General features: G+C 40.0%; 2 protein-coding genes across 3 annotated transcripts; one reads left to right on the top strand and one right to left on the bottom strand.

Annotated features, from left to right (window-relative positions):
* Window positions 1-169: 169 nt before the first annotated feature.
* On the bottom strand, window positions 170-6556 carry LOC118411268 (core histone macro-H2A.1-like). The gene is made up of 8 exons (XM_035813439.1): window positions 6288-6556; window positions 5021-5127; window positions 4569-4826; window positions 3632-3775; window positions 3204-3294; window positions 2772-2861; window positions 2060-2234; window positions 170-1647 (listed from the first exon to the last, which is right to left on the bottom strand). The coding sequence occupies exons 1-8, from the start codon at window positions 6457-6459 to the stop codon at window positions 1482-1484; spliced, it is 1203 nt and encodes a 400-aa protein (XP_035669332.1). The 5' UTR covers window positions 6460-6556; the 3' UTR covers window positions 170-1481.
* On the top strand, window positions 6390-13106 carry LOC118411270. 2 transcript variants are annotated; one of them, XM_035813443.1, is made up of 8 exons: window positions 6390-6557; window positions 7953-8132; window positions 10009-10084; window positions 10344-10424; window positions 10875-10962; window positions 11371-11521; window positions 11727-11808; window positions 12458-13106. In XM_035813443.1, the coding sequence occupies exons 3-8, from the start codon at window positions 10029-10031 to the stop codon at window positions 12633-12635; spliced, it is 636 nt and encodes a 211-aa protein (XP_035669336.1). In that variant the 5' UTR covers window positions 6390-6557; window positions 7953-8132; window positions 10009-10028; the 3' UTR covers window positions 12636-13106. The 2 variants fall into 2 exon arrangements, with proteins under 2 accessions (XP_035669336.1, XP_035669335.1); XM_035813442.1 differs by having other exon boundaries at window positions 6413-6570.
* The last annotated feature ends 145 nt before the right edge of the window (window positions 13107-13251 follow it).

The raw sequence follows: 13251 nt of genomic DNA, 5'->3' as shown, positions 1-13251 counted from the left end.
AAAATTTTGTTGATGATGATTGTCCTTTGTCCTATGTTTAGTCAAACGTTGTAAGAATTACTTCTTCATCTACTCTCTTCTCTCTAGATCTTTTTCATCAGCATGCATCAGTCTTTTTCAACATACAATCTCGAACATAATCTAATGATCAATGACACAATACATCCTCACATATATAGGACAATATAATTGTGACATTTCATGGCACATTTGATAACATTAATTGCAAACAGCATGTCATATAGGAATCGCACATCTAAAATTATCACACCTGGAGAAAATATCCTTTAAAATTGTCAGAAGCAATCATTATGTTTATAGCTATAGCATAATGGCATGTATTATAAGCCACTCTTGCCATTTATTCAGCATAGACTCAAACATCCACAAACTTTAAGCTGTACATCAATGATGCATATGCTAATGCACTTTTGCTGTCAAATTATACAGTCTCTATGTGTTGACAATTATAAGCTGTAAATCATACTAATAAAGAGCAGTGGGCTTATAATCAAAGACATCGAGGTAACGTTAACAAATGTATATTTTCATGCAGTATATGATTTTTGCTGCCAACGTGCCTTACAGCATCAGTACATTTGATATATCTATATTCGTTATGTAAAAACGAAAATAAGATTCTAGACTCACGGACATTACTAATGTAATGTACGGTTTGTTCATAAATAAGTACCAGCTTGACCACGAAAAACCTGTCTAAAATTGGTGCAAAGTACTGCAAACTCTGAATCAAATATCAAATCAAGAAATGAGATTATACTCATAGTAAGAGTTCATGCAAAGCTTTAAGTACATATCATTAACTGATTATGACTTATGATTCTTATGTCACCCTACAATTTCATGTAGCAATTCTTTCCAAACACTGCATAAGACACAGGTTCACTATGTATTCCGTTTAGAATTACAATGCCTTATTACAGGCATATCAAACTTATCTTCTTATCACATTGAAAAAGGGGGAAAATTAAGGCAGTACTTTCCCTTCCAGAGTTAAAACTACAAGGATGAAAACGCTTTTTTTTTACTTCAAGAAAGTTAAAGATGCACTTAAATAAAGTAACCTTTACAACATGTCTTGAAAGAAAGACTTTTCTAGAAAAAAAGAAAAGTTTCTGGAAAGTTTACAGTGTTCTATAGCTACTACTTCTTTAAGAAGTGCAAAATGATATATAAACTTTTATCTCCCTCTGATTTCGCTAGTATGTACACAAGTCTGGGCCATTCCATTTTACTCATGGGGGAGTAGAAAATATCCTTGTGATGGTGAAGGTAAGTTCTTGCATGTAACAAGGTACAGATCAAAGCCTCAAAATGGGACACAAACTTCAGAATTTTCAAGGATTTGACCAGAAAAGGGAATGAGTATTCGAAAATTATCCATCGTAACCAAAAGAGTAAAATATCGACTTGAAGTCATTCACTACTAAATAAGAAAGCATATTACAGTCATCTAAGACCTAGTTGATGTCCAGTTTAGCAAGTTCACTAGTGTAGACTCCGATGCTCTCCATGTCGAATAGGACGAAGTAGACTTGTTTGATGGAGGATGTCATCTGTGAGGAGAAGTAGTTACTGATGGCTTTCAGTATCAGCTGGGCAGCTGTCTGCTTGGGCCAGCCAGCACTGGAGAGAGAGTCAAAATTTCATGATTCAATATACGCATGAAAAATTTCTACCAAAGCCGTATACAAGGGCTGTTCAATTAATGCATGACCAATATCTGGTAATACAGTCAAACCTATGCAAGTGAAAACCTCTACATAAAGACCACCTGTACCATGTGACCGCTTTTTAGTGGTTGCTTAGAATAGAATTACTTTCCCATTGACATGTAGCATTAAGAATCTTGAGTATAGCAACAACCTGTCCACATAGACCAAATCTTATCTGTCCCTTGAGTGGTCCTCTTGGGCAGCTTTGACTTGTCATTCAGCTGAAATTGCACTGTTGTACAATAAAGATGACTGTATTTGGGAAATGAGCACAAAACTAAACAGTTAAGTGAGAAGTCTCAGTTTTCAGGAGTGATACGTACCGACCACTTCCAATGGATGGGAATGCTACAGAAGTTAGGTCCTTCTCGTCAGCCAGGGCCAGACAGTTCTTGACCGTCTTCTCCATGTTGTCCTGACACTTGTCTGTGTTCCAGGAGGGCCCGTTACAGTGGATCACATACTTGGCAGGGAAGTTGTGTCCAGGACAGATGGCAGCTAGATAAAACAAGTTTCTTTTCAGTACGTTGTATGTTGATCATAAGATTTTGTAACATTTTAAGAAACATACGATTTTCACCTTTTCTTGCAATCTTCACCAATCCTTCTAAACAGTAACATCATACAGAAATTAAGTTAGTCTAATGATTTTGTTGCTGAAATAAGAAGACTGCAAAAAAGGTTGCAGTGACTAATTTTCTTGTGATCTTGAGGACCCAGGTTCGATACCAGGGTCTGTCAGAATATTTGTATATATTGTTTATTTCTGTTCTACTCGCCCCTCTGACTTCTAACAAAAGTGACAAAGAATTGCTTGATTAGGCTATGAATCTATTCCACACAGGTCAGTTTTGGCGGGTATTTTTTTTCTTCGGTTTGATTCTTTTGATATCAATTTCATCCTGTTGGAAATATTGACATGTTAGCTAGGGTTACCCATTTGCTGAATGGTATTGCCCATCTTTATTGAGTCTTTGCCCATCAAATGTCCGTATATGATCCCAGAGAATATGACAGTAACAGCAGAGCACATACCTCCTGTGGTGTCTAGTGAACCATTGGCTTCAAGCAGCTTCTTCACCTCCCCCTCAAACTCCTTCCCTCCTGCCTTTTGTAGTGCTGATCCTACAAATACATCCAGTCAACAAGGAACAGAAAAGACTATAAGATTTGTTTTTGATATAGGTGTTACCTTGAGAAATATAGGAATCTCAATTAAATGATATTACTTTCAATTAATATTCATGTGAAGGGTCATTGTGTTTTATCAATTTGTTCAAAGTTTTTATCCAGGGGTACCAGAAAAAATGGTTCACAGACTAGAACTGAGATGTCAAAATAACTGCCAAAACATTTTGATGTCAAAACATTAAACAGAAACTAAACCAAATGTCATAATCTAATGTGTTGTTTTTAGTCTGAAGGGCACTTAACAGTTTACCCAAGGTGAGATTTAAAACAACTTACCGACTTCTCCTCCCAGGTAGAAGGAATCATTGGTGGGGTGTATAACAGCATCAGCTGGCAGGTTTACAATGTTACCTTGGATCACTGTTAGCTGGGAAAGTAAGACAACACATTTAATTTTTGATCAAACATTAAATCATTTTTCCCACCTGTCACAGATTACTTTCTTTTATGAAATACAATTGGGGCTTCTTTCTTCAATAGATGGCTTCATACTGCCATTTCAGTTAGATATGAATGATTTTAGTTTGGCAGGTCTCGGTGTAATATTAAGCCAGCTGCTGCAGTGAGCCTGAAGAGCTGGTCTGTTACAGTTATGCCAGCTGACCACTCCAGATTCAAACATTGCAGTAATATATAAAGTAATAATAATTTGATAATCCACGATTCATAACTCAGCATTCCGACACAATTGAAGTCTGACCAACCTTCTGTCCAAGGAAGAGTTTTTTCTCTGACAGTATGGTGATGCCAGTGGCCATGGCAGGACTGGTGCTGTCTGCTGATGCTGCTGTGGTTTCCTCGCCTCCAGACCCCGCGTCTTCTGTGCTGTCAGCTGTGCTTATCGTTGTCTGTAAGGGTGCAACCTTAAGGTCAACTTGGAAAGGTGTTTTGAAAAAGACTGATCTATGAAGGTTAAGGGGCTTCCATCCCTTAATATTTCATTGGTAGCATCATGCTTTTTTGCTAATTAACATTAAAGATAGTTCCATATTTTGTACGACACTTTTTCTGTGTGTACCACATATCATTAGGCCACAGCAAGTAAATTTTATGGATGACATCCTCTGCAGACTGCAAAAATAATGAGATAGGGCGAAAAAAAAACAAGATGGGTAAAAAAAACAAGATGGCAAATTTTCAAAATAGACGTTGTAACAAGACTTGAAGTGACAAAATATGGCATCACAGCCAACAAGGCATTCATTCCTGTATTTAAGAAGTGCACCAGTGTAGTTAAAGTGACACTAGTGTGGTAGACTGGTATCATTGACCATGTTGGCAACTACACTCATAGCTTCCATACTAGTAGTTCTGCCACTCTTACAACTATCTATCAAGTTTCACTTCTACAGCTACAGTCAATGCTACAGAGTCTCTAGTGTCAATTCTACATTCGATAATTTGGTTACAACACAACCTTTACCCATTTTCGTCTATCTGGCCTTCCCTGAAGAAGAAAAAAATTCTTGTTTTTTTTTTCTGAAATCAGGCGAAAATTAGTGAGCGCGCAGATGTCATCCATAAAATTTACATGCTGTGGCCTTATGATTATAAACCTAGAAAATGGGGGTTCAAAGTTACTAGTACTGTACTAGTAGCCATATACTAGAAATATAGGTGCAGCACATCTGCCTTACACACCTCTGTGCTCTTTCCTTTCCCTTTCCCCTTCCCTTTGCCTTTCCCCTTGCCCCCAGTAGAGGGCGTTGCAGCAGCTGCCTTCTTCTTGCCCGGTGACTTCTTGGCAGGAGGCGTAGTCTTTGTTTTCTTGGCAGGAGGAGGCGGGATTGGTGGCTGCAGCGCGTCGAAGATGCGCTTCTGGCCTCGCTTCTTGGTGAGAAGCTCGGGATGAATCTTCGGTAGCACTCCACCAGATGCAATAGTCACATGCTTCAAGAGCTGGATTCAGAAATAAAACAGCCCGTGAAAATTGTAGACTGATACAGGTCTGCACCAAGAAAACTTCCCAACACTATAGTCTACCTTAATTTGAAATTTCACCAAGACGACAGACTAATATATAGCATGAACAAACAATACAGCTCCACCACAACTCCAACTTCTTGTAACGGTACCTAATGACAATCACTTACCTGGTGCAGTTCTTCATCGTTTGCCACGGCCAGCAGGATGTGACGAGGGGTGATCCGTCCCTTCTTGTTGTCTCTCGCAGCATTTCCAGCCAGCTCCAGAATCTCAGCTGATTGACATCATGTGAAAATTTGTATTAAAACGGCAGACCCTTTCAATAGTAATAATGGAAGTGTATGCAATAGAAGCTGTTTAATTGCACACCCCATTTGCCAGCGCATTTCGTACAGTTATCCGAATGGTGTAACAAAGCGAAGCTATGCTGCTGGACCGCACACGGTGCAATTAACAGAAGTGTGCGGTTATCTGTTGTGCAATTAACTGGGTTCTACTGTATATAACATTACTGATATCTCATTAATCAACATGACTGGCAAATGTTGGGCTGTGGCACAGGTGCTAAAGTGGGATGACTTGGATCAGAGGTCAAATCAGTTTATTGGCACACGACCTCTGAGCCCCAGCCCAGAAGAGACACCAGTCACTCCAATCAGCCTCTGGACAAGGCAGCATCTGTTTTCTGTGCCGGGCTCCCAGTGCATTAGCTTAGCAACATGTTTTCTAGCAGTTTCAGCAAGTCCTGCACTACCACCAGTTCCCCTTGTTTTCTGAGATCCTGATATCTGTTCATCTGCTGTGTCATAGATGCTAAATTCCCTTCTAAATGCAATGTGAGAGCTAGTTTTCCAGTCTATGCAGCTTCTTTTAAATTCTATTTCTCCACATTGACACTGAGCAATTTAAATTCAAATTTAAACTGAAGAACAAAAACAGTAAGCAAGGTCAAATGTAAAATTCTCAAAATGTTAACAGAAGTTACAATTGTTTTGTTGTACAGCTATTTTTTTACACATTATCTAGTTCATGCAAGGAGGTTAAAGAATTAACCTCCTTGGTTCATGAGACATGTTCATGAGACAAGTACTCAGTCCAATGGCCTGTTACTATTAAATAAGTAATGGTGGTAATTTGCATTTCACTATCATAATGATATTCATTGATTAACAAGGGTCATTTGTGTCAGTTGTTTGGTCCTTGGCTTTTAAATTATTGATCTAAGCCAGATATCGAATGAATGAAGGACATGTCAGAAACTTATACATGTGCCACGCCCCCTTCAGTTTAATGCATTCAGTGACATCACAGCAAGATGGCAATGATATCCAAGAAAGGAAAATGGCTGCCCCAGTATATCAAGTCTTACACTCATAATATTCGGAATAATACAAAAATATAGCGTATTTTGAACAGGTAATAGCTTTTCCATACCGCTCAGGTATTCGATGACGGCGGCCAGGTACACCGGAGCGCCCATACCGATCCTCAGGTGGTGGGTGTCTCGCCGAAGGTACCGGTAGATCCGGCCGACCGGGAAAATAACTCCCGCCCGCGCTGATCGAGACACTGCCTTCACCCGCTTCTTCCCGCCTCGGGCAGACATACCGCCGAGGAATGTGCACAGGAGAAAATAACCAAAATGTGTCGCGCTAGAGACGAGAAAATGGCAGATGATGAGAAGAACTTCGCTCTAAAAACAAGGTCTGTATCAAAGGTGAGCCAGGCTGGCGGCTGTGTTGTCTTGCGCTGTTCCTCCCGTAATACCGTCAAGTCAAACGGTATGAAAGACAGATTCTCTAAGGTAAACACCTTTTGTGCCAACTAGAATATCAAATCAGTATTTTATTTTAGTGGCGAGGCCAGACGTTTTGACCAAAGCAGGTATTAGTGGGACATGGAACAGCAATATCTTTTATATACAAGGGGGTACCAATACAGAAGGTAGTGGATGACGTAAAAGCCTCTCCATATTTAAGCCAATCAGATAGCAGGTAAGGTGGACTGGCCCCGCCCTTTTGTACTAATTTGGTGAATGATGCATCTCCCAGCCACAACAAGACGGGACATGCAAGACACATGCCTCAAGTTTCAGCAGTGTCGTCACGTACACTGGAAAAAAGCGACTTCTGTCGACTTCTTTTAAACTTACAGGTCATATTCCAATCATCCGGCGAATCCCCGAAGCATGATAGACTGAGGTGTTTGGTCTTATGTCCGAAGAATAAACAATTGGTGCAACTAATAAACACGCAAACCATGCAGAAAGAAGGGAAAGAAAATATAAGGAAGGAAAACAAACAAATGTAAAGCGTAAAGTCAGATTCAATAAAAAAGGAATTGAATTAGATATTACGATTATTAATTTTCATAAGGGGAAAAGTACTGCCTTTATTTCTTCCATACTTCTATGAAACCTCCTAGATTCTATGACATTAACGTTATATTGGGAGTTTAATTCTTAGGCCATAAGAAATTGCATTTTTTTATTGCTCATTAGGGAAAAATACCTAACACGTTACAATGTTTGAACACTGTCCTTTTGGCAACCTGAGCATGTTCTTAAGCTGCAATTGGCTGGTTATCTGCGTTTTTAATCTTAAAAGATGATAAATGTTGTTTCAAGGCGACAAGGAATAACTTTGCGCACTTGACTTTCAGACAACATCCAGAGCATCCGGAGTTGTGGAAGGTGCTTTGCAATATATCGCCCTCCGCTTTACTTGAAACGTCCCTAATTTAAACGCCACCCGACCCTTTCTTTGCATTGGAAACAAAGACATGACAAGTTGTGACCTTTCCAGCGATGGTAACCCGAGCACAACGTGGGGGAGACCTGGGCATGCGCCAAACAAACCGTCGCCATGGCTACGTCTCGGCGTCCTGCTACTGAACGTGTCGTCTGCGGGACAAACCATTACTAACCCCAGTGGAGGTTAAAAATGACATACGTCTCTCAAAAAGAAAACAAGACCAATGTTTGAACCGACAAATATGATTTTCTTAACACATTGTATGTTTTAATCCATTACAACCATTTGCCTTTGTAATTTTTCGTCAAATTCGATCCGCTCGGATGCTTACTGTACCGCCCCTCAGGTGACTCAACCCGAGTGTTGATTCATGTGCACTCAGACTACTCAAAGAGGGATTTTCGTGCTCAGTAGAGCGTGTTGAAACCAGGGGGAAGGATTCTCTTTACGAAACTTCACTACACCAAGACACTTGGGGAAAAATGACTTGAGGCACTACTACCTCGCGCCCACTCACCAAGTTAAGGTAAGTTTTTAAGTACAGAACTTTGGTCTGGTAGGTATGGCTTCAAAGTAGGACATTTTATCGTTAAACCCATTGTAATAAAATATAATCAGTGTTCGGAAGAAACAAATAAATTCCATTCTGAAAATACTGTTGAATAGAACGTGTTATCAACAACTACCACGACAGGCACCAAAAACACAGACATCGGTGCCATGTGTGTGACTTGTTTTCGGTTTTCTTGCACAGCGTTTTACAGCGTTAACGTGTGATAAAATCTACGGAAACTTCCAAACACTGTCAGGAATTCCATTCGTTCCATCCGCAATCTGTCCTTCTGACCATATTAATAATCAATTGCAACATCAACGTTACTTTGAAAATTTGTCCCTATTTATTGTATTGTAAACGTAACGTTAGTGGTTTTGAAAACATTTCCCTGCTTAGAGTTTGAAACAGTTGTTTTGCTTAGGGGATTTGCAATGTACACAGGGTACTAAAAGCCACAACAATCACAACGTGTACTGTAAATATCGAGATATCAAAGGCCCATTCTTGTTGTCTTAACTACGCCCAACTGATATGTTTCTAGTTACTGCACCTTGTTTGCTATTCAAAACAAGACGAAGACATCGTTACAAGAAATACGTTTCTTGTCTTAAATAAAAGCAGGGCAGCTAAGCCAGGATCAAAATTCCAAAACTCTTTCCAACGTGCCATACCTATGTCCAACACAGGAAATCAGTGTACGCCTTACTAAAATCAACTTCCAGCGATTGAAAAGCGTTTGGGAACCACTTGGCACTTTCACATGGTATGGTTTCAAGCGGGATCTATATTTAATACGACAGGTGTGTGGTTTGAATGGAAACCATTATATTCCGCAGGTGAGTTATGTGGGCTAATGACCATGCTTTGCGGCATGATAAGCCCATTAAATCACCAGACTGGGCGTGCATAAATGTGTAATGCCTAGTTACATGCCCTAGATAATTACTCAGAAACATGTTGAGGGACAGATTAAGAGCAAAGTCTACACGTTTTGTCTCAAACTCGACAACTTAAAAGGTTTGATTAGAAAGTTCAAAGAATTCAGATACGTAGTAATCGAGAATGAATGAAGATTAATGATTTATTCACAATAGTTGAGAGTGCTATCATGTGGATTTCAATGGCCATCTTAAAGATCCCAAGAAAAAGAAGTATTACGCCAAAAGTGGCTCACATGTATATTAAACACGTACTAGTAGCCAAACCCGGAAGTCCAGCTAAACGACCCAGCGTTACCACGTCCAGTGTAAACACCGGGGTAAACAAAGGGACTATAAAAACACTTGGGGTGTTTTCAGACGGCAACCCGCCACCAAGACGTTTTGTTCGGAGTGTTATTCCTTCTAGGAAGGTCAAGTTGTTGACACGATAGGTTGCTCTGGGGGACCGTGTCCTCTGTTACAGCGACATTGATCATTATCATGGACCTGGTTTATGATTAAATCAAGATTGGTGGTCTCTTGGGGAAAGAGTCACTCTCTCCAAAACTATAAATTCACTGTCGTTTGGTACTAGCCTGGTTACCAAACCCCAGCCCGATCTCAAGTATGAGGTTGGGGTATGGTATCCAGGCTAGTTTGGTACCGATTTTGGACCTTTCCTCCCATTCTGTAAGGAGATAGAAATGGAAAGTCAATGTTTTAGAAGGGGATGGCAGCTCTGAAGACCCTGCATTGACTATACACAGAATACTACAGTAAATGTGGTACGTGCGCAGGCCTTGAGAAGTGCCGACCAATTGTAATTACATAAACTTAAGAAGCCGTAGAAATAGACCTACCCCCAGTGACAACAGTATGAAACGTTTTATGATCTCATAAGATATGTCGGTTCTTCTTTAATACAGCTGAATGCAGATCCAACAAGATGAGTGCGATATCAATCAAGCTGCGAGAATTCAAGGGCCATAATGTGCAACACAAGTGAGTAACACTTTGGTGTATCTTAGTACCTGTCGTATCTTAATACTTGTGCGTATATACTTTATTGTGTCTATTTGCCACATGTACTTGCGCGTACTTGAGCAATACATTGCCGTGTCTTAGTACATGTACTTTTTTATACATGAGTGTTAGATTTATTTTAGTAAGTTGTGCAGGATAGTTTGTCGTGTACGTAGTAAGAAAGAAAATTTATTTAGTGTATAGAATTAAAGTAATGTCATCTTCCTTCATCTTACAGCCCTATACGTGAAGGAAAGCACGTAACAGGCGTATGGCCGGGCGAATACGGACGTATCCACGCACCCAAGCCGAGAGACAAGTGAGACTATAGAGAACACAATATGTCTCCCTTGCTCACGTGGTGGGAGGGAAATATAACAATGTAATAAAATGTAAAAGGTAGAGTGTTGCACGTTGTCTGTATGATTATAGTTGGTCAACGTGAGCGGGAACGATTTTTTTATTTATTGAAACGCAACCTACCATGGATGGCAGTTCCGATTCCAGAAACCAACGTCTGGAACCTGCCTGAACATTTTCGCAAGGGAGCACTCTAACGACATCATACAGATTGTTGTTTTATCTTTTTGGCGAAGCGTAAGGGGTGGAGCAGATTGCACGGTTTTAGATTCCAGTTGGTTTTTCTGTTAAGTATTGATTTGTGACTTTAGCTCATCTGATGGGAGTGTACATGACAAGATGTTAAGACGATTTCAGTCGACAATCTATGGTTCATAAAGAACTTTCTCTGTTTTCTTGTTATTTCTAGTCTGACTTTAGGGAAGGGCGTTACACCCCGTCCACAGACTGCGCCAGCTAGACCGACCACGGCCCCGGCACAGATCAAACATGCACAGGTGCGGGAAATAAATTAAAACCTATGAAGAAGCAAGGTGTATAATAAAACATATGATGTAGATATATATATATATATATATATATATATATATATATATATATATATATATATATGGCGTTTTCAGGCAATAGCTGGAATAGACTTTGAGTGAACATTATACAGTGAGTGGCATTTATTAATCACCACTAATAATTCAATAGGCAACTATATAGATGAATGGATGATAAGAAAGATCAACAAATGAGAAAGGACATCGATGGAGAACCTTGCTTGCTTGTTTATTTAGATCTATTTGAATATTAGACGCGTGCTTAACATGTTTGAACTGTATAACGAAAGGAAAGCCCTTCATTTATCATATTTACATGTAATCAATTGCTGCTGTTGTTGTTGTTGTCTTTGTTAGCAAAGAGCACAAGAGTCCATGAAAACCGGCCGACCTGTGACGGCCTCCGGAGGCCGTCCTGCTGTACAGCGTGACGTGTGGGGGGTTCCGATTCAGAAGTACCCTGCTAAGTCTACTTACGAGGCATCTTACGACAGGCGCTGGGCTTTCGGTAAGTTATTTTCTTTTATGTGTTTGTTTGTACGTACCTCCAACAAAAGTGTTTTCAGAAAAATCTAAATATAAACGCACTGAAATTACTTAGAAAGGGAGAATAGTTCACAAAAACATAGCTGTTTTGCTAGATGTGTCTTGTGCCCGGTAAAATCTCCACGAAAAAATCACACATTTATGCACGCGATGTTTTACCCTACCAGGTCACCCTCCCGAGTTACGAGAGATGATGATGAGTATGAAGCCTCCACCTCCGACACTACAGTCCTACATGTGGAAGGCGCTGTAAGTCCAACTTTTGTATCTTCCAATGTAAACTTAAACCGGGGAGGGGCACGTGTGGCCGAATTCTCATTCATTTGCAAGCATCTGTGATCATGATCATATTATTTTTGTTTGTTGATTTTAGTGGGAATGTAATCGCTTATGAATTTTATTTTCTCTGAAGGGAAACAATATCGTTCTTGCTCTTCTTCTTCTTCTTCTCCAAACAAATGAGGTCAATGACCTGTATCAGACGACTGTTACCATGATTACTGGCAGAAGTAGCAGACATTAATCTCCAAGCAGATCCTGCGGTGCCATAATATAGTATCAAAGCTGACTAAGGAGTATAGTCGGCCAAAGGGAGTCAAACGGGCACCGGAGATCTGCCTTCACTCGAATGGTGGGTTTGATAGTATATTACGCAACCGTGGATCTGCTTGAGATTAAGCATCCCTTGGTGTTCGATTCGATTACATTATGAAGGAAGTGGCAGGAGGGGATGGCCGATTTAACGTTATGTATAATTGTTAGACCATGTGAAGGTTTAGTCCACGTTTTATGGATATGCATAATATCCTCGTTTGGTGGATACACATATGATATCCACTGCGGTATTCTACCATTACTCGTGCACTTGTAAACTGAACTTTCCATTGTCATGTTTCAGGTCTAGTCCTATGGAGTTCAAAACAACCAATCCTGACATCGACAGGCGGCTATGGCGTCGTCCCGAAACAGCGCCCTCTAACGTCCCTACTAGGAAAGACATCTTCGGCAACAGAATGCGTTTCGAGACGACCTACGGCTCGGCATACAACCAGCCTTTCAAATTTTCTTGGCGTTGATAGAACGCCGGCCACCGCATAGAAAGTGCAAATGAAACGTGCTTTTACATTTCTCAGGTCAATGTTATGAAAAAGATGATTTCGTGATTATATCTTATGATTGTCATTTCCTATTGAATATGGCCACAAAAAGTGTGTATACTCCTATGGAGCCATCCATGCAACGTGGAATAAAATAGTACGAATCATCGTAGCAAACTTCATAGATGATGACCACACGTCAGTTTCGCACTCCGCATGTGTACAGTACAAAGTTTTGCCTTCAAGCTCAAAAGAGAAATGGCACCTTTTGACGTGCATTAGAAATATCTTATTACATTAGATAGGAATTGTTATGCTGTCCACGATGTGGGCAATATCATTGTCATCTTTTTCTGTAGATAATGTGCACTTCATATATCACATGTATTGTATGTTATATGTAGATTGACCCCAACAACTTCGTCAATAAAGATTATTTGTAAAAGCTTTTAATCATTCATTCAATTTCTAACCCCCTCTCCCCCGAGCAAATTGTAGTTCTGACAAGCTATGGGGTGTCAAAACAAAGTTAAAGATGTTGTTGTTCGGAGGGGGATCCTAATGTTTTTCTGTTTGCTGGGCTTCTCTGACTTCC

The sequence above is a fragment of the Branchiostoma floridae genome, chromosome 3 (assembly GCF_000003815.2).
Source record: "Branchiostoma floridae strain S238N-H82 chromosome 3, Bfl_VNyyK, whole genome shotgun sequence".
Lineage (NCBI taxonomy): Eukaryota > Metazoa > Chordata > Leptocardii > Amphioxiformes > Branchiostomatidae > Branchiostoma > Branchiostoma floridae.
Note: the sequence above shows the minus strand (reverse complement) of the source record. Positions and strands in the feature narration are given on the sequence as shown.